Below are 20,923 nucleotides of genomic sequence, written 5' to 3'. Positions count from 1 at the left end.
CCCCCCCCCCCCCAAAAAAAAAAGAGAAGATCAAATAATTACTCTACTTAACTACCTCTCCCCACTGGTTCCCATTGCTCTTAAGAGTAAAATCCATTCTTAAACCATGCGCTGTGGCATGAGCCTGTAGTGCCAGCTACTCAGGATATTAAGATGGGCGGATCACTTAAGCCCAGAAGTTCAAAGCCAGCTTGGGCAACATAGTGAGACCCTCCCCCCATCTCTCTCTTTTTTTTTTTTTGGAGATGGAGTTTTGCTCTTGCTGCCTAGGCTGGAGTGCCGTGGCGTGATCTTGGCTCACAGCAACCTCCGCCTTCCAGGTTCAAGCGATTCTCCTGCCTCAGCCTCCCAAGTAGCTGGGATTACAGGCATGCACCACCACACTAAGCTAATTTTTTGCTATTTTTTTTTTTTTGGTATTTTTAGTAGAGACGGGGTTCCACCATGTTGGTTAGGCTGGTCTCAAACTCCTGACCTCAAGTGATCCACCCACCTCAGCCTCCCAAAGTGCTGGGATTACAGACATGAGCCCCCATGCCTGGCTGAGATCCCTATCTCCTAAAAGAAAAAAAAAAATCCCTATTCTTTTTGAGACAGAGTGTCATTCTGTCACCCAGGCTGGAATGCAGTGATGCAATCTCAGCTTACTGCAACCTCCACCTCTCGGGTTCAAGGAATTCTCAGCCTCCTGAGTGGCTGGGGTTAAAGGCGTGGCCACCACCCAGAGCACCTGGGCCAAAAAATCCATTCTTCACCCCAGTTTACAAAAGCCCTACATTATCTGGTCTTTCCTGCCCCCTCCAGCCTCATCCTGTACAGTCTCTCTTGGTTCCACGCTTCAACCACACTGGTTTTTCTCTTCACCTAGCTCACCAAGCTTGTTCCTTTATTCGGGTTTTGCAGGTTTTTTTCACCAGGAAGGTTTTGCCCCAGACTTCACACAGCCATTTGAGTCTTGGTCCAAAATGTATGCTCAGGAAGGGCCTTACCTGAACACCCAGTCAAAAGTAGCCTCTAGTCACTCTGTCTCATATCCCCCAAATTTAAGTCTCTGCATAGCACTTGCCTTTTTAAATGTGTTTATTCTATAATGTAAGCTCCATAAAACTTTTGTCTATCTTGTTCCCCATCTAGAATGGCTCCTGACAAACAGTGGGTCCTCAGCAAACATTTATGGAAAGAAGGAATGGATGAATGGCATCAGATACTTAAGTAATCCAAGTCCAAACCAGGGACACCAAACAATCATTTGCAAGAGATCGAAAAGAATGGGCTTTCCCAGCTTCTTACCACCTGAAAGCTCAAGTTATACTTTGACTTAGGGTCTAGTTCCAATCAAATAGACAAGAAGGATAGCTGTATTGGAAGGAAAATGAGCTATCTCTGGAAAATGATTAGATATGATGAAATCTCATTCCAAGATTATCACCAGCCTCTAACTCCCCGCAGTAAATCCAGCACTGACAGCAGATTTACCATCTATTTACCTAAGCACAGAGGAAAGGGGAACTATCATAAGAACTCACGGCCAGGGCCAGGCGTGGTGGCTCACGCCTGTAATCCCAGCACTTTGGGGGGTCGAGGTGGGTGGATCACGAGGTCAGGAGATCGAGACCATCCTGGCTAACATGGTGAAACCCCCTCTCTACTAAAAATACAAAACAAAACAAAAAAATTAGCCGGGCGCGGTGGCGGGCACTTGTGGTCCCAGCTACTCAGGAGGCTGAGGCAGGAGAATTGCGTGAACCCGGGAGGCGAAGCTTGCAGTGAGCCGACATTGCACCACTGCACTCCAGCCTGGGCAACAGAGCGAGCACAGAGTCTCACACCTGTAATCCCAGTACTTTGGGAGGCCAAGGTGGGCAGATCATGAGGTCAGGAGTTTAAGACCAGCCTGGCCAACATAGTGAAACCCTGTCTCTACTAAAAAAAATACAAAAAATTAGCTGGGCGTGGTAGCAGGCACCTGTAACCCCAGCTACTTGGGAGGCTGAGACAGGAGAATTGCTGGAACCCGGGAGGCAGAGGTTGTGAGCCGAGATCGCACCACTGCACTCCAGCCTGGGTGACAGTGCGAGACTCTGTCACAAAAAAAAAAAAAGAAACTCACTTGGCTCACAGGTAGGTTTCTTGGTTTTCCCCTCCTCTAAGCATTTTAGCAATAAATCATTCCAATGATATTTCTATAACACTTAGAGGAAAAATAAATAAATTATACCAACTTCTATGACATGGCAAAATATTTATTAAAATGATTTTAAGTTTGAACTTTATTGGAAAGAGTCCCTCTAATTCACACTTTCATCCTAGATAAATGGGTAAGAACCCTATATGGAATATAAAGCATTGGTTTTTAAAAACCACAAAGTAGCACAGTGAAAGAAATGCAATTCTCCAGGGTCTTAGAGAATTCAAAGTGGCATCTTAGGTAGTCTAAGCAACCAATTAGAGTCTCATGGTTTTCCTTTTGGTTCAAGATTAGAAGAGTCAGGTTACCACTACCTGTTTTTAGAGGTAGAATATGAACTTCTACTAGTCCACAGTTTACTGGTCAAGTGGCCCCAACAGAGTCTCTTATCTCAGCCCATCTGCCTCTAGGGGTGGCCAGAAGATCTCTATGTCCCAGGCAGCAAGGCTTCCTGCTGATCTCTACTTCAGATCCATGAACCGGATGTCCATGATGAGAAGGAAGTTCTTAGGCAGTGGGCGGGGGGCTGGAGACAGAACAGTAAACACCTGATGCTCCAGGTCCACACTGGTCACCACAATGAAGCCAGCTACACTCGTCTCGGACAGGTTCTCCTCTGTGCCCTCGGCAGTGCTAACACTCAGTAGGTGGTGCACCATATCTCGCCCAGGAGTGACGGGTACTAGCTTGAGCTGATTATCCTCTTGAGACATGCCCAAAGGTAAACAGGAGTCTGGGATGGTGGGTGCCCCAACTTTGTAGATTTTCACATCTGAAAATTTGACATTGAAGGCATGGGGATAGAAACAGCCTCGGAATCCATAAAAATACTCACGGATACGCTCATCCCTACATTCCCGCCGGAAGTCCTTGGAGCGCTCCACCACACCCCCAGATTTAGGGAGCAGCACGGTGCGTACAAAGTGGGGGAGGTCCCGTTTCAGTTCATTGTACAGTCGTTCTTGATCCAGAACCACAACGACATCCACCTCAAAAGCTGAGGCTGCATGCACCAGAGCCTGGTAACCAGAGCCCTTGACCCAGCCACAGGTGTTAATGACACAGCCACTCACAGATGCCCTTCGATTCACCTCACACCTTTGGTTGAACACATCTGCTAAACGAGATGTAATCTGCAAAAGAGAGGATCCAGGTAAGAACAAAAATACCCAGACAAACCCATGGCTACTTTGTTCCCCTTTAGAATAAGTGCTTTTAGATATAAGAAAAATGACTTTTTTTTTTTGAAATGGAGTCTCACTGTCTTGCCCAGGCTGGAGTGCAGTGGTGCGATCTCAGCTCACTGCAACCTCCACCTCCGGGGTTCAAGTGATTCTCCTGCCTCAGCCTCCCGAACAGCTGGGATTACAGTCATCGGCCACCACGCCTGGCTAATTTTTGTATTTTCAGTAGAGATGAGGTTTCACCATGTTGGCCAGGCTGCTCTCCAACTTCTGACCTCAGGTGATCCACCTGCCTCAGCCTCCCAGGTTGTGGGATTACAGGCATGAGCCACTGCACCCAGCCTGAAAAAATGACACTTTTAATGGCTGTAGTTTTGGCAACATAACATGGATTTCATTTTTATGTTGCTGCTTCTACCTCCTGTTTTATGCCATAAGTAAAAATCCAACAAATTACTAAGAATAGATCCACAGAAATGTTTAACAATCTGAGACTGACTTATATTTGGAACTGCCTTTTCTGAAGTAATGCAGCAGAAATACCAGCTGAGAAAATGCAGTGTTAACTAGTAAACTTCCCCAGTTTCCTACCCTGATAGCAACCCTTCCCTCCACTTCACCTTTCTCTGGCTCTGACCTTATTATAAAGCTTGATGTTGGTGCCAGGAGTGGTGGAACCAAAATGATACACCAGAGGGGCCTGGATAGAGAAACCCTCTTCCACGTCTGCAGGCCGCTCAATGTAGAGGGCCCCCATGGTACCAGGGATGGACACAGAACCCTGGCCCACATCCAGCTCCACATAAGTGGGACGGCGGCCCAAACGCACTGCATAGTTGAGCAGAAGGCGACACACTGTAGACTTGCCCACATCAGTGGGGCCCACTACCATCACACGGGGACCTCGCTCTTCTTCCTTTTCCGCTTGCCTCCTCATCTGTTCCAAGGCTGTGTGAGTGTTGAGGTAAAGCAACATAGGAGTGTCCTTGGAGACATAAGCCACCTCAGTGCGGCCGCTCAGTTGCACAGAACAGCCATGCCAAGTGAAAACAGCCACCTTGGCACCAGCATCAAAGGTGAATTTCTTGTTTCGGGTCAGCTCTGTGCCAAAGATCTCTGCCATGCCAGTTAACAACTCCAACTGAACTGACTGAGATGCCTCCACCTCAAAGCGAAGTTCTGTTTCTCGCTCTAGTTCAAATTTAGTGGTTGGCTTCTTGTCATCATTAGCCTCTTCTCCCATCTCTTCTGTGTAGCTGCTGCGCCTAGAACATAAATTAAATATCAGACCTAATTGTAAGTCAGTCCTCTGTTACAAAAACACCCAATGGGGCCAGGCGTGGTGACTCATGCCTGTAATCCCAGCACTTTGGGAAGCTGAGGTGGCTGGACCACTTGAAGTCGGGAGTTCAAGACTAGCCTGGCCAACATGGTGAACCCCGTCTCTACTAAACAAACAAAAAAAAAATTAGCCAGGCATGGTGGTGGGTGCCTGTAATCCTAGCTCTTTGGGATGCCAAGGCAGGAGAATCACTTGAACCCAGGTGGCAGAGGTTGCAGTGAGCCGAGATTGCACCACTGCATGCCAGCCTGGGCAACAGAGCAAGACTCCATCTCAAAAAAAAAAGAAAAGAAAAGAAATCATCCAATGGGCCAGGCACAGTAGCTTAGGCCTGTAATCCCAGCACTTTGGGGCACTGAGTTGGGCAGATCCCCTGAGCTCAAGAGTACAAGACCAGCCTGGGCAACATGGTGAAACCCCATCTCCACAAAAAATGCAAAAATTGGCCAGGCCTGGTGGCTCACGCCTGTAATCCCAGTACTTTGGGAGGCCAAGGCGGGCAGATCACCTGAAGTCACGAGTTCAAGATCCGCTTGGCCAACATGGTGAAATCTCACCTTTACTAAAAAATACAAAAATTAGCCAGGCATGGTGGTGAGTACCTGTTGTCCAAGCTACTCAGGAGACTGAGTCAGGAGAATCACTTGAACCTGGGAGGTGGAGGTTGCAGGGTTGCAGTGAGGTGAGATCGCACCACTGTACTCCCGCCTGGGCGACAGAGCAAGGCTCTGTCTCAAAACAAAACAAAACAAAAACATACAATCAATGTTTCCCCTTACCTTGCTTTAATTCTCTCCATATTTCTTATCACCATCTGTCTCACTATATATTATGTCTTCCCCGCCTTCTCCACCCCAAAATGTAAGACTTGGGCATTTTTGTTTGCTACTGTATACTACTTAGAATAGAGCTTGACAGACTGTAGACACCTCAATACATTGAGTGAATTAATGTCTCAGACATCAGAGAAAAACCATACCTACAGATGGACAGAAGATTTAATTATATCACCCTCCATCACTCTATTGGTAAACTCCAGACTTGAGAAGGTAACAGATGCCCAGACCCCAATCATCTTAGTCAACAGGAAAGGGCGTCTACAATACGGATGCAAAGCAAAGAACACCTGGTTTGAACTCAGAAAACAGCATAAGCCTCGGTTCTGTAACTACTAGTAGTGTCTTTAGACAATCACTTAACTTCTCTGAACCTTTGAAGCTGTCGACTGGAAAGGACTTACACTTCCTCAAATACAGTGCTGTTCTTGGTGTTTATAGGAATTGTGGGAGGAAAAAAAAGCACTTCGTAAACTAGAAAACGACAAGGAAACGATATGAACTATTTCTGATCCTGGACTGCAGCTCTAGGTTCAGCATTTGTCCCAACATCCCCAGACACCAAAATCTCCCCGGACCCCAAGGAGGCGACAGTTGCGTTCCTGCCCTTTTTTAACTCACCTGCGCAGCCAGGAGCCCAACAGGTAAACCCAGAAGGTCCTCCAGTGCAGAACTTAAACCAAACTACAAGCTGTTCTTGCCCAGACCCACGCCGGAAACAAACGCAGTTCCGCACTTGCGCTATGAAAGGACACGCGGTCGCGCGCTGCCCTTTGGGACGTGTAGTTTGCCGGAACAGTCGAGAGCGGGTGCACTCGCTAAGCCGCTCGGCCTTCTGGGAGTTGTAGTCAAAGGATTGTTTTGAACTTGACGCCAAGGGTGGGAGGGGCGGCGGCCGTCGTTATTCGTGAGGCCGGAGGGAGGCGTGAGGAGGCGAGGCGGTTGCGCCCCCGCGCTGGGCAGCAACAGGTCGAGGGACCTGGCTTAGGCCGTGCGCGTCCGCGGCGGGAATCTCGCCCCAGATTCCCTGCTCCCCTGCAGCCCAGGAAAGAGAAGGGATGCCCGGAAGAGAGGGGGACTTACTGTCTAGGTCTAGGTCCCGCGACGGCCTGCTTTCCTGGACAAGCCACGAAGCACAAAATCCTGTTTGGGCAGGGGGAAACCTAGGGGTAGGGAAAGGGAGGAAAACAGCCCGACAGAGGTTGCACCGAGTTGTCGTCTCCCACCTGACACAGTCCTTGGCACATGGAAGGCATTTCAAAATTTTTTTCTTTAATAAAAGAATAAAAAACCGATGATTTCTTCCAGCTACAAGTCAGTCATTACCCAACAACCTCTCTCCCACTAAACGAGGATTTTTTTTGGCCACTCATCTCCCTCCATAAATCCCTGACAGTTACAGGTCAGTCATTTGCCCCGCAGCCAACAGGTTCCACCACGTCTATAAACCTCTTTTAACTAACTTGGGCTTTGGAATCTTATATTATTTGCTATACTGCTTACATCACTGTGTGACTTTGAGCAAATCACAGGCTTCATCTCTCTGAGATCGTTTTTTTGTTTGTTTTTGTTTTTTTAATTTTTGAGACAGGGTCTCGCTCTCTCGCCCAGGCTGGAGTACAGTGCCGCGAACATGGCTCACTGCAGCCTCGACCTCCTGGGCTCAAGCATGACATCGTTTTTTGTCTGCAAAGTGGGGATAATAACAGTGCCCAACCTAAAGTTGTTTTGACGATTGCAGGAATGTGCCTGTAAAGTACTAAGTACAATGTCTGTAATACAGAAAAATCTGATGTCAGCTTTTACGTTTTTATTATAGGCTGGGGGGAAGGGACTATACCATTCATTCGTGCAATACTTAACATTTTTCAGATCCCTTTCAGGCATCTTCTTTCACAGCCGCCCTGTAAAGTCAGCTTTATTATATCCAATTTCAGATGGGGGAGGAGACTAAGATAGGTGCCGAGATTTGTCCAAACATTAACATAACCGAGTCCAGTTATGATAATAGTAAACATTTAAGCCGGGCGCGGTGGCTCACGCTTGCAATCCCAGCACTTTGGGAGGCCGAGACGGGCGGATCACCTGAGGTCGGGAGCTCGAGACCAGTCTGACCAACATGGTGAAACCCCATCTCTACTAAAAATAGAAAAATTAGCTAGGTGTGGTGGCGGGCGCCTGTAATTCCAGCTACTGGGGAGGCTGAGGCAGGAGAATCGCTTGAACCCGGAAGGCAGAGGTTGCAGTGAACCGAGATCAAGTCACTGTACACCAGCCTAGGCAACAGAGCAAGACTCTGTCTCAAAAAAACAAACATATTTATATATTTTTATATGCCAGATACTGGTCTATGGACTTTTCGGGTGTAAATTCATTTAATCATCGCCAGAATCCTATGCAGTAGGTACTGTAATTGTCATCTTCACTTTACATGTGAGTACTTTTTTCAGTCCTGCTCACGTAGTTAATTCATATTGAGGAGACTGGGAAGATTTTCTGGTTGGTTCGCCAGAAAGATTTTCTCCTGCTGGTCCTACTTAGCAGCACTCCCCAAGCAGTGCCATCCTCACTTGTCACTTCTGAGTTTTCTTTGATGGTTTGCTTTAATTATTTCATTCATTCAACATGTATGCCTTAGCTTTTTTTTTTTTTTTTTGAGATGGAGTTTTGCTCTGTTGCCCAGGCTAGAGTGAAGTTATGCAATTTCAGCTCATTGCAACCTCTGCCTCCTGGGTTCAGGTGATTCTCCTGCCTCAGCCTCCCAAGTAGCTTGGATTACAGGCGCGCGTCACCATGCCCAGCTAATTTTTGTATTTTTACTAGAGATGGGGTTTTCACCATCAAGTGATCCGCCCGCCTTGGCCTCCCAAAGTACTGGGAATACAGGCGTGAACCACCGTGCCCAGCCTATGCATTAGTTTTTCAATTAACTATTGGGTGTCCCCGATCTTCTCTTCTTTAAAAATTCAGTTCCAGTCTTCCATTTGCAAATTTTCTCCCTGAGTGGGCTTATCCTCGCCTTTTTCCATGCAATCTATCTCCCAGATCTGTTTCTTCACCTCTACTGTCTCCCTTGAGGCAGTTTCTCCCAGTTACCTGAAAGTCATTTTTATTTGGAGATTGTGTAACCATCTCAAGCTGAACTTAGGAGAAAAAACCCCTCCCTTCCTTTAGACTGCTCTCCATTTTGCTTCTAAAATACAGAAAGAGTCAGGACACAACATTTAAAGCATCTGTGCTTGACTACACTCTCTTCTCTCACTTTTTTTTTAATTGTTATTTTGAGATGGAGTCTTACTCTATCTCCTAGACTGGATTGCAGTGGTGCGATCTCAGCTCACTGTAACCTCCATCTCCCGGATTCAAGCTGTTCTCCTGCCTCAGCCTCCCAAGTAGCTGGGATTATAGGCTTCCACCACCGCACCTGGCTAATTTTTCTATTTTTAGTAGAGACAGGGTTTCACCATGTTGGTCAGGCTGGTCTCGAACTCCTGACCTCAGGTGATCCACCTACGTCAGTCTCCCAAAGTGTTGGGATTACAGGCATGAGCCACAGCACCCAGCTCTTTTCTCAGTTTTAATCTTTCACCAAGCACTCCTGCCATCTCCACCCCACCCCCAAACAATACTGTCATCATATGTTCTTATTCTCCTCTCCGGCTAGATCCTTGATCATTTTCTTTTTGCTTCCAAACTTTCTTTCTCTCTCCCTTCCTCCCTTTCCCTCTCTCTCTCTCCCTTTCTCCCTCCCTTTCCCTCTCTCTCTCTCTCTTTTTCTTTCTTTCTTTCTTTTTGAGACATAATTTTGCTCTTGTTGCCCAGGCTGGAGTGAAGTGGCATGATCTCGGCTCACTGCAGCCTGCACCTCACAGGTTCAAGCAATTCTCCTGCCTCATCCTCCCAAGTAGCTGAGATTACAGGCATCCACCACCATGCCCAGCTAATTTTTGTACTTTTAGTAGAGAAGGGGTTTTGTCATGTTAGCCACGATGGTATTGAACTCCTGACCTAAGGTGATCTATTGAACTCCTGACCTAAGGTGATCTACCCACCTCAGCCTCCCAAAGTGCTGGGATTACAGGCATGAACCACCGTGCCCAGCCTGCTTCCAAACTTTCAATCCGAGCTGGGCCCAGTGGCTCACGCCTGTAATCCCAGCACCTTGGGAGGTGGGTGGATCACTTGAGGTCAGGAGTTTGAGACCGGCATGACCAATATGGCAAAATGCCATCTCTACTAAAAACACAAAAATTAGCCAGGCATGGTGGCGCATGCCTGTAATCCCAGCTACTCAGGAAGGTGAGGTGGGAGAATCACTTGAACCCAGGAGGTGGAGGTTGCAGTGATTCGCAATCACGCCATTGCACTCCAGCCTGGGAAACAGAGCGAGCTTCCATTTCAGAAAACAAACAAAACAAAATAACTTTCCATCCATGCCCTGAAAACTAACCATCTGCCTTTTCCCACTTCTCATTGTTCTCCTCAACAATTGCTTTTCAAATTCTTTTTCTACTTTTATTTCCCCTCTCTTCTGCTGCCCAAACAAGAGCACTTCTCTCTTCTTTCTTTACCTAGCTTTTTCTCTCAATTCCAAATCTCTGGTACTATCCCTCAAGACACCCACATTGTCTTTTCAGAATTTACTTTAAACCCCAGAATCTTCCCTGATTAAATATTTAGAATTTCTTTTTATTTTCATGCTCAACTAGCAATGTCTCCCATTACCCATATTTCCCTGCCTTAACTTTTTTCCCCCTCTTTACGTGTGAGAAGAAAAACCACCCACAAGCACTGCTTTCTAGACATCCCTATCTTTGTCGTACTTCATTTGCTAAATGCTAGCCTCTGTTAGAAATCAGGGTTTTTGTCTTAGGGCATATGTTCTGTGTTCACATACTTTAGTAACATGCACAGGACAGCATCCCATGAGAAATGAATTCTGAGTCAAATGAAATTTAACTGGAAGCTGCTAGAAAAATAGCAACAGAAGAAATAATTTCTTCATAAGACAAAAATTTGGCATGTCTCTTGAATTTAGTAATAAATCCTCCCTGGGTTTTGGGGGTCATACACTGAGAATGCTGTTTTGGTTTCATTTTTGTTTTTTTTGAGACGGAGTCTCCCTTTGTTGCCCAGGCTGGAGTGCAATGGCCCCATCTTGGCTCACTGCAACCTCCACTTCCTGGGTTCAAGTGATTCTTCTGCCTCAGCCTCCCAAGTAGCTGGGATTACAGGTGCACGCCACAACGTCTGGCTAATTTTTTGTATTTTTAGTGGAGACAGGGATTTCACCGTGTTAGCCAGGATGGTCTCGAACTCCTGACTTCAGGTGATTCGCCTGCCTCGGCCTTCCAAAGTGCTGGGATTACAAGGTGTGAGCCACCGCACCCAGCCAAGAATGCTGGGGTTTTTTGTTTGTTCGTTTTGTTTTGTTTTGTTTTGTTTTTGAAACAGAGTCTCGCTCTGTCACCAGGCTGGCGGGGGCACAGTGGCGCGATCTCAACTCACTGCAACCTCCGACTTCCTGTTCAAGCGGTTCTCCTGCCTCAGGCTCTCGAGTAGCTGGGATTACAGGCACGTGCCGCCACGTCCAGCTAATTTTTGTATTTCTTTTTTTTTTTTTTTTTTTTTTTTTTTTTTTTTTTTGAGACGGAGTTCTCGCTCTGTCACGCCCAGGCTGGAGTGCTATGGCCGGAATCCTCAGCTCACTGCAAGACTCCGCCTCCTGGGTTCACGCCATTCTCACTGTCTCAGCCTCCCGGTAGCTGGGCTACAGTGCGCCGCCACGCGCGCGCCGGCTAGTTTTTTGTGTATTTTTCCCGTAGAACGGGGTTTCTCACCGTGTTGAGGCCAGGATGGTCTCGATCTCCTGACCTCGTGATCCCGCCCGTCTCCGGCTCCAAAATCAGTGCTGGGAATTAACAGGCTTGAGCCCCACCGCGCCCGGCCTAATTTCTTGTATTTTTATTAGGGAAGGTGTTTCCTCACCATGTTGGCCAGGATGGTCCGATCGCCTCAACCGTACCAGCACTCCGCCTGCTCAGTCTCCCAAGATGCTGGGATTACAGCGTGAACTACCGACCTTGCGAGTTATTTAATGGCTGTTTGTTTTTTGTTTTGATGTTTTTGTTTTTGTTTGAGGACGGAGTCTTGCTTCGTCGCCCAGGCTGGAGGGAAGCTGGTGCCATCCTCAGCTCACCTGCAGAGCTCTTGCCTCCGGGCGTTCATGCCATTTCGCTGCCTCAGCCGTCTGAGTAGCTGGGCACTACAGGCGCGCCACAACCACGCCCGGCTAAATTTTATTCGTAGCTTTTATAGTAGACGGGTTTCCACCATGCTTAAGCCAGGATGGTCCTCACGATCGTACCCTGACCGTCGTGGATCCGCGCCGCTCCGGCCTCCCAAAGTGCTGGGATTACAGCGCTGGAGCCCACCACGGCCTGGTGACGAAGCCTGTTTTGGAACATGACAGCTAGGGGGTTTACTGCTACCTCAATCGTGCCAGGCCACTTCTTTCAAGGCATTTAAATGGTTAGTCAGTCACTTTAGTATTACACTCTCCATGCGGAGCGTAACCTATTCCATTAACTTCATTTAGCAGAAGAGTCAAACGACTGAAAGGGCACCAAAGAGTCTATCAGATAATATTGCCTATGCCTCCTGCCGAGTATAGGCACAGCTAAGATTCTAATTCAGCCCTCTTGTCGAAGCCAAATGCCAGACCACTTGGTTTTATGTCTGAAGATGCAAATTCACACCCGACTCTATTAATCAGGCGTTGCTTCTAAGAGGGGACAGAACAATCGGGATAAGACTGTAATAAATAAGTCGGAGTTACTTACGGATATATTGACCTCACATTATCACAAGGTACGGTTTCCACAGTAGGCGTGTCTGCAAGCTTCAAGAGGCAGGAAGCCAGTCCGAATCCCCAAAAGTTCGCGACAGACCCCTTGGAGTTCATGGCTTGGAGGCGGCAAGAAGTTCCAGCAATCGGGAGAGCAAGATGTACGGCGTTCAGAGCTAAACCAGTCCTGGTCCTTTCCACCGTTCTTCTGTCGTCGCGCTTTATTCCTGGCTCAGTTGGAGTTAGACTTTGTGCCCACCTCAGCATTGAGGATGTGTCTCGCCTTTCCCAGTCCATTGACTCAAATGTTAATCACCTTTGGCAATACCCTCACAGACACACCCAGAAACAATTCTTTGCATCTTTCTTTCTTTCTTTTTTTTTTTTTTTTTGAGACGGAGTCTGGCTCTGTCGCCCAGGCTGGAGTGCAGTGGTCGGATCTCAGCTCACTGCAAGCCCCGCCTCCCGGGTTCACGCCATTCTCCTGTCTCAGCCTCCCGAGTAGCTGGGACTACAGGCGCCCGCCACCTCACCCGGCTAGTTTTTTTTTGTATTTTTTAGTAGAGACGGGGTTTCACCATGTTAGCCAGGATGGTCTCTATCTCCTGACCTAGTGATCCGCCCGTCTCGGCCTCCCAAAGTGCTGGGATTACAGGCTTGAGCCACCGCGCCCGGCCTCTTTGCATCTTTCAATCCAATCAAGTTGACAATATTAACCATCACAAGTCCACCCGTTGTCAACTTGAACCCATACACGTCTCCTAAAATCATACATCATCTTCAAATAAAGACAATAATAAGGCCATAATTACGCTTAACATAATACAGCTATCCTTCGTACAACCGGAAACACACCAATCCCCAACCCAAATGCTATTACATAGAGGTAACAACACTTAAATGCTGATATCAAGTCAGTAAGTCTTATGTCACGTGATAAAGGCAAAAGAAAGGAAATAAAATGAAGATATTTTCTTAGTACAAGTGTATACATGCACAAACATGTTCCTAACAAAAGGAGGAGGCAATACTCATGACAGTTACAGTCCTCATTTCTGCAACTGGTCACGTGGTCATAGCTCGTATTGATACGAGCTTTGACTACCCATTCTGTATTCCGTTTGCTTTCAGCTAGCACCTCAGCAGATTATGTTTTCTTAACCTGGTGGAGTGACCTAAACCTTGATTCCTGAAGGGTCTGGGCCATTTGTAATCCTGCCTGGATTGTGCTGTTGTAGTTTCCCATTGACCTTAATCACAGGGCACGGTAATATTAAGAGACACCCTATGGGATCTCCTGTATTCCATGCATACTTCCTTACCTCCATTGTGGAGCAGTAGACTGATTTCATCTTGATAGTCTGGGTCAGTCACCCCAGCCAACACTGTAACTCCCTTCTTAGCTAGTTGACTTAAAGGTAAGAATAACCCAAAGTGGACAGGTGGCAATCTTAACCTCCAGTTTAATGGAATCATTGTTGTGTCTCTTGGTGGCAGCGTTCCTCCCTCTGGAACTAAGACTTCTAGGCCAGCAGAACATCATGCCACGGAAACAACTATTTTGGAAACATCTAAATGCACGGGTCTGTACTAGGCATTGCGGTCCTGGGATGTAGAGAGAAATTTCCCAGAAGGCCTGTCTCAGGAAGTTTACAGCCCAATGGAGAATTTCATATAATGTAGGTGTCTCCATTCATGAAGCACACATAATTTGGAGGTAGCTGTTAAGAGGTTTCTGCATGCAAAATGTCATATTGGGTCTACAACTCCTTCAGGAGTATTAAACTGAGGCTTTAAGGCTTGGTACAAGTTTGGGGGCACAGTTTGCCATCCATGACATTAGCACATCTGTCTTTTCCCTGCTTCAGGGCTGGTGTCCAAGCTGAAATGGGAAAGTGTATCATCTTAAATGTGTGTGTGCTGCCTCACTCTGCATCCATATCTTCCTTCACCAGCCTTGCCACCTCCTTTCCTCCAGGCCTGCCACCCTCACTGCATCCTTGCCCAGCCCTGTCCTTCCCCCAGGTTCTTCCTATCTCCTTGGCCACACTGCCTTCCTCCTTAACTTGCCTCTCCCCTTGCCCACCATCGCCGCCCCATCCCTCGGCCCCCAACTCCTCTAGCCCCATCCTTTGATGCCTGCCCCCTCCCTTCCTTCCGACCCGCCTCCTGTGTCTCCCAGCCCTGCTCTGACGTGGGAGGTGAGGGGGGGTGGGGGGGATGGATGACTCACAGTGTTATGATGCAGTTCCACAACACACAGCCACATTCACCCACAGACCGAGGTACAGAACGAGAGACAACCTCTGCCCCCCCCCAGCAGCTGGCCAGCTTTGCAGCCCCAGTCTTGAGTCCCCAACTACCCTCCCCCCACCCACCCCCATTCCCTTCCCAATTGAAGGAGCGGAAAGAGAAGAGAGAAGAGTGAGCAGAGAGATTGAGAGATTGAGAGAGAGAGAGAGAGATAGACGGAGATCTCTGGAGCAGACCTCAAGGTGAGGGGGCAGCCCTTCTCCAAATGAATTTTTTTTCTCTTTGCAAATTTCCCCCTCCTGCTGCGTGTTGCTTTCTCCCCTTTGCAAAAGCATTATTCATCCACCCTTTGTCCTCCCTTCCCCCTCCCTGCTGCCTCCGCTCCTCTCTCTCGGTTCTTCCATCCCTCTCCAAGGTCTGACGATTCCCGCACTTATTTCCCGGCAACTTTGGCTGTAGCATCAGGCATTACTGTTTATTGTTTTGCTGCTGGTGCAGACCCCCAAAGCCTGCCCTGGGAGCTGGCAGTGCTGCTAATTATTTGGACCATACCATACTGAGAATACCAGCCTGGGGGGTGCCAAAACCTCAGAGCAGATGAGAAAATCCATTGTGAGCAGGTGTCCCCCTCCCTTTCTTTCCCCCCTAAGCACGAGATTCGCACCTGGTTCCTCCAGCCTCTGCCTCGGTGCCTCTGTTGTCAGCTGTCAGTTGCCGCCCCCCCCCAGCCCTCCCTCTCCCCTTCCTCCCACGGTCCAGCCCCATCTCACTTCAGGGGAACATCTCTCCCCAGCACTCGGCTTGCCTTTGTTTTTTCTCCAGTCATTTGCCCAACTTGCTTCTCCCTGTGATCCGAGATGGGTGAAAAAATGATCCCTACTCCCCTTTCTGTGATTCTCTGGCCTTCCTTGCAGCCTCTCCTTGGCTTGACTGGGAATTAGGGGAGAGGGAGGGAGGTGTGACGGCTGGAGGCTGGAGAAGGAGCCCAAGATTGGGGACCCAAGCTGCCCCGTTCCCCATGCCCCTTGAAGGTGTTTCAAGGTAGTGCATGTCAGAGGGGAACTCGCAGGCAAAGTTGAAGGCAGCCCTGTGAAGCAGAGACTGAAAGGTGGTCTCTTGGCAAGGAGGGCCCGTTTCCTGCAGCCGGAGCCCAATGTCACCCTGAACTCAGCCCAAGGTGTTTTCCTGGGGCCCAGCCAGGAGGAGAGGACCTGAAATTGAAGATAGTCTCTATGGAGGTTTTGCGGAGAGACTGCCTGGCGGCCTTCAGAGTGTGGAACAGCTGGGTGCTTGTGGCCACTGCGGAGGACAGGACGAGGAGAGTCTGTATGCCCTGGCTAACCGCAGCCAACACTGTCTCGCCTCTGCTTAGTGCTCTAGCATTGCCAGAGTGCCCAGCTGTCATCTCTGAACCAGACTTAGGCTAACCACCCACAGCGGGCTGGGAAGCTCTATGAAGCAGAAAGCAGCAGCTCACCTGCTTATCGGAGCCCACAGGGGCCACCTCCCTTCTTATCCTCTCCTCCAGCACCTTCAGCCACTCGGAAGCTGGCGTGTGGGCAGAAGGCAATCTTCCTCTATTCCTAATCAGAACCCAGCAATTACTTCATCTTCAGTCACCCACAGTCACTGCTGTTTGTCCCTGCCCCTGGGAGAAGGTAGAAACATTTTCTGCCTTGTGCCCCAAAGCACAGCTGTTAAAAATAAGAGTCCCCCTTCTGCTGTTCGTTGTGGCCGTTGCTCTCACCCTACCACACAGCCCTGCCCAGCCCAGGAATCAGGCTCGTCTGACACGCTACCCATTTCCCATTGGCTCCAGCTGTCAGATTGCCTGAGAAAATGTATTTTCTGCCTAAGTCTTTAACCAAGGGATAAAGCAACAGTTAGTAAAGAATAGGAAAGAGAAAGACCAAGGGGCCCAGAGGCTGGGAAGACAAGCAGGTGCTTATTCTGGGCCAGAATGAGTGAACCAAGGTGCGGGAATGGGCGGCCACATGTGAGGGCTTTGGTACTGCTGGAAACAACTATAAAGTTCTAGTGAAGAGTCCCAGAGCGCAGGGCCCTGACCTCAGGAGAGAACTGAATCAGGGTTTGTATACCTGCCTGCATGCTCCCCCTCCCCTCACCTTACACCTCCCCCGCCAAAATACATAAAGGATCAATTGTATTGCAAACAAAGGCCATGTAAAAGAAAGACCTTCAGGCATCCCCAACTCTTAAAAGACTCTGATCCCCTGAGACACGGTGCCCACCAATGCCTGTGCGCTGCAGAGCCTCACGAAGAACTGAAAACCAAGGAGAGGGCACTTGCAGATGACGTTGCTCCCATGGCAGCGTCTGTGCCCGTGGGCTTCTCTCTGTGGAAAATGGTGGAGGCTGCTTCTGTCCCAGGAGGGAGAAACACCGACTCCCTGGCTTTGGTGCCAGAAGCCTGGATCGGCTGCCAGGTTTGCCAGAGCAGGATGGGGATCCAGGGGACAGGGCGACAGTGCAACTGGATGCCGGGGGGAGGGTCAATGGTGATGGGAGAAGTAGAGGTATGGGTGAGCTGAGCCCCTTTTCCTCCATTCCCTCAGGACGGGCCCTCCTGAGATCACGGCTCCTCTGATGTCCTTTCCCCTCTTCCCAGGTGACTTCTGTTTCTATCTGATTCTCGTCTGGGGGGCCCTCGCCGGGCAGCCCCCCAACACTCCTCCTGCCCTGAAACACGGCTCTAGCCAACCTGCTCCGCTGCTTCACCTGCGACCGTCTCTGCGGGGGCTGCACAGCGCCAGCCCCTCCAGCCCGCCAGGGCATTGTCCTCCAGCCCGTCATGCCCAGCTGTGACCCCGGTCCAGGCCCTGCCTGCCTCCCCACCAAGACTTTCCGCAGCTACCTGCCCCGCTGCCACCGCACTTACAGCTGTGTCCACTGCCGTGCACACCTGGCCAAACACGATGAGCTTATTTCCAAGGTACACGAAGCGGGGGCCTATCATTCCCCTGTTCTCGAGCACCAGGTTAGCCTGAACATCACCCAGGGGTGAGGCAGCGAAGCTCTTCCTCTCTCCCACACACCCCTGCGGGGATTCAGGCAGTGGGGCTGAGGTTGCTTGGTAGTCACTGTCTGTCCTATGTCTCCACAGTCCTTCCAAGGGAGCCATGGCCGAGCCTACCTGTTTAACTCCGTGTGAGTCTACCTCTTTCCTTGTGCGTGTGCTTGTGCTTATGTGTGAGTGAATAATTTTCCTCTGTGGAGAAAGGGGGGAATCCATCAGGCGATCTTGTGCCTTCAGTCTTTGCCTCCCCTTTTGCAAAGGGGTTCTCAGTCTGAAGTTCTCACATGGGGAGCCCGGGGAGAACTGAAATCATAACATTGGAAAAAGAAGGCCCAGGCTCTAGACTTAAAGGGTGGATTATCAAAGGCAGGGGCTGTCCAGTTCTCTCCAGTTGGAAGTTCCCTTGGGCTGTCTGGGGACTGGACTGACAGTGCAATCCCACTGGGTGCTGGGTCCTTCCTGTTTCCTGAGACAGGGTCAATGTGGGTTGCGGGCCAGCTGAACAGCGCCTCTTGCTCACGGGGCTCCACTCGGTAGCTGACATTTTCTGTGAGAGCTGCAAAACCACACTGGGCTGGAAATATGTAAGTACCTGAGGAAGAGGGTCACCCTCTAAAGTGGAAGTCCCCACGGCCCTTCAAGCCCCAGTGACCACATCAGGTCCTTGCATGGTCCAAAGAGGAAAGAAAGAACTAGTTACTGGGTTGGGCTAGGTGGATGAGCCTTGGGGTGGGGGCCATACAGGTGGTAGTGGGGCCTGGAAGGAAACTGCTTTGTCCTACAATCACTGCTTTCTCCTTCACCAGGAACAAGCTTTTGAGACGAGCCAGAAGTACAAGGAAGGGAAATACATCATTGAAATGTCACACATGGTGAAAGACAACGGCTGGGACTGAGGGGCTCAGGCAGGCTGTGCCCTTCCTCCGCATGCCCCTCCTCCCCATGGCCCTGCCAAGCAGTCTATACCAGCATGAGTACTGCCCCACCCCTGGGGGAAACCTGGCTCCAACCAACCTCCCCCCCACCTCCACCATATCCACTACCAGGCACCCTTTGGAACAGGGGTCTGGGGGTACCCCAGGGGTGTTAAGGCTCAGGAGTGGGCAGCAGTCAGGGAGAGACAGAACTGGGGGAAAGGGATGGTTGTGGGTCCTTCTGTTCTCAAGTTCCTGAAAGTTGAGGCGATGGCAGGGCGTAGACTCAGGCAGAGAGGATTGTGGGAGGAATGTTTTTGCTCCACCTCTTTTTGAGTGAACAGAGGACAAATCTTGGGTCACGGGGCTAGTAGATGGTGGACCACAGAATAGCAAATGAGAAAAGGCTTGGGTTGGAGTGAAATTCTGGTCTCAGGCAGCAGAACAGACCAGAGTCTCTGAGGATGAAGTTTCCCACCCCTATTTGTAGGGAAAAGGACTCACGTGCAGGGAAAACTCAAATCCCAGGCCCTGGGAACTAGTAAAAGAATCAAAGGGGTTTCCATTTCACTCCACTTGTTAGTTTATCTTGGCACTGAAGAGGCACTTTCGAATATCTAACTTTTGCCGTCGGGTGGGGTAGGGACAGCTGCACGCGGAACAGCCCCCACCCCCAGTCGGCTGCTTCCAGAACAAGCAGTCTTTATGGGCTTTCTCTGAGGCCCAGTCACTGCTCCTGGGACCCAGTCCCCTGGAGGGGAGGTGGAAAATCAGTGCTACGGGTCATCTTTCCCGTGGCTGCCACCAGCGAATGAAACTTTTGTATGATACATAAAGTGCTTGGGTCTATTTTTAATAAAAAGGGAAAAAGCAACTTGAGGCAACCTGTCCTCTGACTTTCTTTCCCCATAACTGTCCCCGTCACACACAACCCCCCACTCACCCACCAGGGCCTGTCCCTTTAGACCACTAGGGGGCAGCAGTTGCCGTATCCATGGTATCACTGCTTGAGCTTTTACCAGAGGATAAACTTCAGGTGAGGTTTTGCCTAATAAGAGGGGTGGGTTTTGTGAGCTATTCCATCGACAGCATCCAAAACCGCTTCTGTCTGCTGGCACCCCTGACAGTAAGTCCATTTTTGCCTACATCAGGATTGGGCAACTGAAAGAGGCTCATCTCAGAATAAGGATTTACTTGAGTCCCATGGCTTTTCAGCCCAGTTCTGTAATGTTCTGGTCAGTTCATGGGCACACTTAAGGCTAAAAGGAAAATCAATCAGCCAAAGTGCTGCCCTGGCAGTTGATGGGAAGTGAAGCAAAACAGCTCAAAAATTAGGCCGAGCGCGATGGCTCACGCCTGCAATTGCAGCACTTTGAGAAGCCAGGGCTGGTGGATCACCTGATGTCAGGAGTTTGAGATCAGCCTGACCAACATGGTGAAACCCTGTTTCTACTAAAAATTCAAAAATTGGCCAGGCATGATGGCACGTGCCTGTAATCCCAGCTACTCGGGAGGCTGAGGCAGGAGAATCGCTTGAACCCAGGAGGTACAGGTTGCAGTGAGCCAAGATCGTGCTGTTGCACTCCAGCCTGGCAACAGGGTGAGACTCCATCTCAAAAAGAAAAGCTCAAAATCGCAACGTCAATGCCACCATGTGGCCCAAGGGGCATTTTACTGGCAGTGATATGAAATCCCTACTGTTGCTGGGTGCCCAACAGTTACAGGGGAGACCATATACATCATAAAGATCACTTTTTGGTAAGCTATAATATTCTTTCCAGATTCATTCATTAATACTCCAAATATTTATAAAGCACCTATTACTTGCCAGGCATTGTGTTAAGCCCTGGATGTTAAGCACATGGTGAAGATAAGGCAGCTGTGGCCTGACTTCCTGGAGCTTTCTGTCCAGTAGGAGATGCAATAACCAGGCAATCCCTGTAGAAGAGGATAATAAGGGCTCTAAGCAGGGACGCAGAGGAAGCTTGGGAGCTCATACGAAAGGAACTCAGGCTAGATTTAAGGAGTCAAGGAAGGCTTCACAAAAGTGATGACTACGATGGCATTTGAAAGATAAGAAGTTAGGTGGCAAAGGCAAAAGTGATGGAAGTATTTCAGACAGAGGGAACTATATGTGTCGGGTAACTTATGTTTAGTTAGTTGAAGGAAATAAAAGTCTCTTGTGGGCTGAAAACAGTGGCTCATGCCTTAATTCCAGCACTTTAGGAAGCCAAGGCTGGAGGCCTGCTTGAGGCCGAAGTTTGAGTTTAGACTGGGCAATGTAGCAAGATCTTGTCTCAATAAAAAGAGCCATACTCGCCA

At 49.2% G+C, this 20,923-nt stretch overlaps 2 protein-coding genes across 3 annotated transcripts; one reads left to right on the top strand and one right to left on the bottom strand.

The window, feature by feature from the left end:
- Positions 1-2,225: 2,225 nt before the first annotated feature.
- CLP1 (cleavage factor polyribonucleotide kinase subunit 1) lies at positions 2,226-6,993 on the bottom strand. 2 transcript variants are annotated; one of them, XM_017851384.1, is made up of 3 exons: positions 6,172-6,993; positions 4,010-4,637; positions 2,226-3,321 (listed from the first exon to the last, which is right to left on the bottom strand). In XM_017851384.1, the coding sequence occupies exons 2-3, from the start codon at positions 4,613-4,615 to the stop codon at positions 2,650-2,652; spliced, it is 1,278 nt and encodes a 425-aa protein (XP_017706873.1). In that variant the 5' UTR covers positions 4,616-4,637; positions 6,172-6,993; the 3' UTR covers positions 2,226-2,649. The 2 variants fall into 2 exon arrangements, with proteins under 2 accessions (XP_017706873.1, XP_017706874.1); XM_017851385.1 differs by lacking the exon at positions 6,172-6,993 and adding an exon at positions 5,317-5,360 and having other exon boundaries at positions 2,650-3,321.
- Positions 6,994-14,630: 7,637 nt separating this feature from the next.
- Positions 14,631-19,480, top strand: YPEL4 (yippee like 4). The gene is made up of 5 exons (XM_017851383.1): positions 14,631-14,892; positions 17,280-17,603; positions 17,775-17,818; positions 18,163-18,271; positions 18,494-19,480. The coding sequence occupies exons 2-5, from the start codon at positions 17,463-17,465 to the stop codon at positions 18,581-18,583; spliced, it is 384 nt and encodes a 127-aa protein (XP_017706872.1). The 5' UTR covers positions 14,631-14,892; positions 17,280-17,462; the 3' UTR covers positions 18,584-19,480.
- The last annotated feature ends 1,443 nt before the right edge of the window (positions 19,481-20,923 follow it).

Source organism: Rhinopithecus bieti, unplaced genomic scaffold (assembly GCF_001698545.2).
Source record: "Rhinopithecus bieti isolate Rb0 unplaced genomic scaffold, ASM169854v2 scaffold_33444, whole genome shotgun sequence".
In the NCBI taxonomy this organism is placed as follows: domain Eukaryota; kingdom Metazoa; phylum Chordata; class Mammalia; order Primates; family Cercopithecidae; genus Rhinopithecus; species Rhinopithecus bieti.
This window is presented reverse-complemented; position numbering and strand designations above follow the sequence as displayed.

Coding starts and splice junctions, on each gene's coding strand:
- CLP1 (XM_017851384.1), bottom strand. CDS start 4,615: ATGGGAGAAGAGGCTAATGATGACAAGAAGCCAACCACTAAATTTGAA. Junction 3,322..4,009: donor ACATCAAGCTTTATAATAAG/GTCAGAGCCAGA, acceptor TCTCTTTTGCAG/ATTACATCTCGTTTAGCAGA.
- YPEL4 (XM_017851383.1), top strand. CDS start 17,463: ATGCCCAGCTGTGACCCCGGTCCAGGCCCTGCCTGCCTCCCCACCAAG. Junction 17,604..17,774: donor ACGATGAGCTTATTTCCAAG/GTACACGAAGCG, acceptor ATGTCTCCACAG/TCCTTCCAAGGGAGCCATGG. Junction 17,819..18,162: donor GCCTACCTGTTTAACTCCGT/GTGAGTCTACCT, acceptor TTCCTGAGACAG/GGTCAATGTGGGTTGCGGGC.